General features: G+C 37.9%; 1 protein-coding gene across 1 annotated transcript; it reads right to left on the bottom strand.

Annotated features, from left to right (window-relative positions):
- Positions 1–202: 202 nt before the first annotated feature.
- LOC148676666 (somatostatin-like) lies at positions 203–1,723 on the bottom strand. The gene is made up of 2 exons (XM_088643310.1): positions 1,466–1,723; positions 203–561 (listed from the first exon to the last, which is right to left on the bottom strand). The coding sequence occupies exons 1-2, from the start codon at positions 1,604–1,606 to the stop codon at positions 352–354; spliced, it is 351 nt and encodes a 116-aa protein (XP_088499436.1). The 5' UTR covers positions 1,607–1,723; the 3' UTR covers positions 203–351.
- Between the last annotated feature and the right edge of the window lie 2,295 nt (positions 1,724–4,018).

The following is a 4,018-nucleotide window of genomic DNA, read 5'->3' as shown; positions in this document are numbered from 1 at the left end:
AAGAAATGATGATATAGTGGACACTTTGCATGGGTTAAACCATTACAAATGAATAATATATGAGACTTTCATTAAGTATGTAGTTGCATATTTTCATAACATGGTTGGTATGAAAGAGTAATTCTTATCTCAAATAAGCTCATAGGTGAGAAAATAGACAGCACAAGGAGAAAAGAATGTTATCATATTAGGTTACCACAAGTTCTAATGCAAATAATAGTTTTGTGTTTAATGAAATTAAAATATTTTTAATTTAATTATTTTTTGGTACACATTTTAGATGTCAGAATTTGCTGAAGGGGTTGAGCATCTCAGTGCAGAAAGTGGGGTGCCAGGCCATGCAGTTGAGGATCAGCATGAGGTGATGGTCTTCCAGTAGTAGTTTTTGCATCCTGCTTTACGTTCTCTGGGAGGGATTACCTTCCCCATGTCGGCAGATCTCTCCAGCTCAAGTCGGGCATCACTGTTCTCATCCAACACAGACATTTCATTCTCTAGCGCTTCATTGTCAGATTGAGCAATCTGGGAGATAAGGTCCTCCAATGCATATTTAGAAGAGTCCTGCAACAAAGAATCAAGTGTTAACTAATACAAAATAAAATTGCATTGTTGCTGGTCCCATAAAACCTTTCACCAGAAGTACTGCACAGGAAGAAGTTGTAATAAGTATAAGATGTTTCAAAAAACCCTTCAGCATTTAAAATCCGTATATATTAAATATAAATGTACATTTCAGTGAAGCATTAAATATTTAAACTCACCTTGAGAAACATCAGATTTTATTTTCTCAGATAGTTATTTCTCCAGCCACTATTCAATACTTATGAAGAGTAAAAATGTAATCATGATCATCACATCCATCCCCAGCATTCTACTTTAAAGTACAATAAAGCTTTTTAATCTGCGGTGTAGGGCAAAAAGGTGATGCAGTGGTTAGCATTGCTACCTCACAGTGCTGATGCCCTGGGTTCAGTTCCTGGGCTGCTATTTGTTTGGAGTTTGTATAATCTCCCCTTGTATGCATGAGTTTCCTCCAGGTGCTCTGGTTTCCTCCCGCAGTCCAAAGACATACTAGTGGGTTAATTGGCTTCTGGGAAAACTGACCCTTGGTGTGAGTGTGCTTGTGTTTGTGTCTGTGTCTCACCTGTGATGGACTGGCACCTTGCTTGAGGCACCAGCTCTCTTATGACCCTCTACTGGATAAAGTGGTTAGAAAATGGATAGATGGACAGTACTAGGGTGCATCTTTAACATGGCACCAACAAGGAAGACTGTATTTCACACTGCATTTTAACCCAATTTTTGTGGTTTTATGAAACACACCAGACAATTATTTCTTTAACAATAGTCAGGCAGAAAGACTGTCTTTTGTCAGATCATCATGCCAATTAAATCAGATGTGTGAAGCTCAGAGCATCTTGAATTTACTGCTTTTTCTATTAAATGTAAAATTAATTTAACTTACCCGTGTACTTAGGCTTGCAGCTTTTGCCTTCTGTAGAAACCTCCTGAATCGAAGGTCTGAGTGCGATACAGCGCTGACACAGCAAAAAGCAAGAACCAACCCAAAGAGAGCCAAGGTGCAATGAACACGATAGGACAGCATCTTGCCTTGAAGGAAAGTAACGGTACAGGTGAAAACTGTGTCAGGAGTCCTTTCCTTGACTTACAAATGGGTCTGGTAAGCCTCTTTTTAAACTGGCTTCCACACGTCAGAACACTATTGCTTGCATGGTTTTGGCTTCTAGTAACAAAATCTCCACCCACTGTATCCTAAGAGATGCAGGCGTTTATTAATTTTACAATTGTACATATTATAGAGGCTTCTGTTGTTTCTTTGTTTAGTCATTTACTCACAATTTATTAAGAGGTTTACAGCAATTAGATTGATTTGAAAGGAAGCTTGCAATAAAACAATTAGATTTAATGGGTCTAACCCTTGCTGCTGTTCGAGAACAAACACAACCAAGCAATGCACTGGTAAACTGTATTTGCTAAACTAAAGAAGGACAATCTGGAATTTGACAGAATAGTGATGTGCAATGTTAAACTTGCAATCTTTTAATACATTTGACTAAATTTAAATCATCAGAAGATGATTTAAAAGACATTAAATAAAACGTTCTTTTCTACTTCAGGCAAAGCAAAACAGAAAGAAATTAGAAAAGAAAAGCCAACTGCTTTTTTTCTGCAGTTTTAACAGTAAGTTATCATTTTCATCTCAAACATATCGATTTAGGTGCAGATTCCTGAAACTGCATCACCTGAATTAATCTATTATCAACTGAATTAATAATAATTGCTTCTTCTTTTAGCAAACTGAATTATTGTATAATTAATTGTATATTGTTTTCAAAACAACAAATAACACCACTCTATTCCTCGCAAATATTTAATATAATATTATTACTATTGCATAGTAATAAAAATATGTAATGCAAATGAAAGATTTTTGATAGAGCCCAAAACAACTATTAATGTTGATTATGGATTATGGAAATTTAATATTTAAATTTCAGCATCTGACAATATATGCATGAGAACATGTGAAACATAGGAAACAATGCTGATGTAACATGATTATTTCAATTGTTTTTCTGTAGCTTTACTCCTTGTAAAGTTGTTGCCTTAAATTCTACTGGATGAATGATTTCAGATTTTTCCTGTTCTGGTTCCCTAAGACATCTGTGTCTTCTGGTTTTCTTTCTTTGTTACCATTCTGACACATTAATTGAAGTAAAGATGTGTTTAACACGACATTTTAATTACTTTCAACTGGAAAATATTTATAAAACCACCTATTAAAGCAAAGTGTCAATTAAGAAACAGAGCTGGTATGAATAAAAAATCAGATGGTACAGGGGTCCTTCAAGTCACTGTCTAATTAAGGGGAGAAAACCAAATTTCACAGAGCATGTCTCGATTGACAAAGACACTTACCATAAGAAGGTGGAAGTACATGTGGACATGAAAGCTTGCGTTTCGAGGAGTTCATGCACCTTCCTTCACTCTAGTAGTTCGGTCACATAATAACAAATGCAATATCTGTCATGACTCTCTTCCTACCCCTAGAGGGCACTCCACCTTTCTGTCCTGTTTCTAGATCCCCTGTGCCTTTTCATGTGCTTCCAGTGTGTCCGGTGGTGGTATGCTATTTATTTCCGGGCTCTCCTGTCTTCCTCGCTCGGCATTGGGATTGGATGTCATGAGGCCCGCCTCACCAGGTCACCCCATATCCATGGCCTGAGGGCATTGGTCTCTTTCCCCGACTCTGCCTGATACTTTGAGCCCGGTGCAAACCCCCGCATTTGCTCCATTTCTGCCGCTTCGCAAAAGGGTCTTCTCGTTCTGCCGGACTCTCCACAGCTAGCCTCCAGCTTCTGTGACAATATCAAGATAAAATATATTCATTTTTAGGACATACCTCAGCTAAGACAGTCCAAACCTCCATTGTCTTCACTAGGAATGAGCCAAGGAGCAGCCAAGGGCAAAGATGGTGTAGCAGGAGGGATGTGCGAAATATGCATAAAGGGATGTTTAGGAGATGAGATGTTCCTCCCAAATGTCTGTAAAAAAACTACATTTCAGTAGTTCTGTGAGATCGTAATACATGTGATATAGACACAGAATATAGTAAAGGTTATTTGGCCTAACTCACCTTGATGTGGAAATGGAAGCCTAACTGTAAGAATGAGTTGACTATATCTCCAAAAGATGCCCCAAAAATACAGATGCTGAATTCTTAATGAAAGAGTTTATTATGCACATCCACCAACCTAAAGTTTTGATGGTGGAGACTGGCAATACATGATGGATTGAGGAAGTTTATATGAATATCATGGAATAGTGGCTAGAGGAATGATTGGTGCTGATGTCTGCTTCAGTTGGCACATGGCAGGGGTGATGAATGAACCAGTACTGATTAATCACTTGCTGGTTATTGTCGATAAACAGGGGGGTCACACGAGATGGTTGATTGAAATGGATGAAGGAAGTACAAAAAAGACACTCGCAAGGA

Source organism: Lepisosteus platostomus, chromosome 2 (assembly GCF_059453375.1).
Source record: "Lepisosteus platostomus isolate fLepPlt1 chromosome 2, fLepPlt1.hap1, whole genome shotgun sequence".
NCBI lineage: Eukaryota > Metazoa > Chordata > Actinopteri > Semionotiformes > Lepisosteidae > Lepisosteus > Lepisosteus platostomus.
Note: the sequence above shows the minus strand (reverse complement) of the source record. Positions and strands in the feature narration are given on the sequence as shown.

Coding starts and splice junctions, on each gene's coding strand:
- LOC148676666 (XM_088643310.1), bottom strand. CDS start 1,606: ATGCTGTCCTATCGTGTTCATTGCACCTTGGCTCTCTTTGGGTTGGTT. Junction 562..1,465: donor CTGCAAGCCTAAGTACACGG/GTAAGTTAAATT, acceptor TCTTTGTTGCAG/GACTCTTCTAAATATGCATT.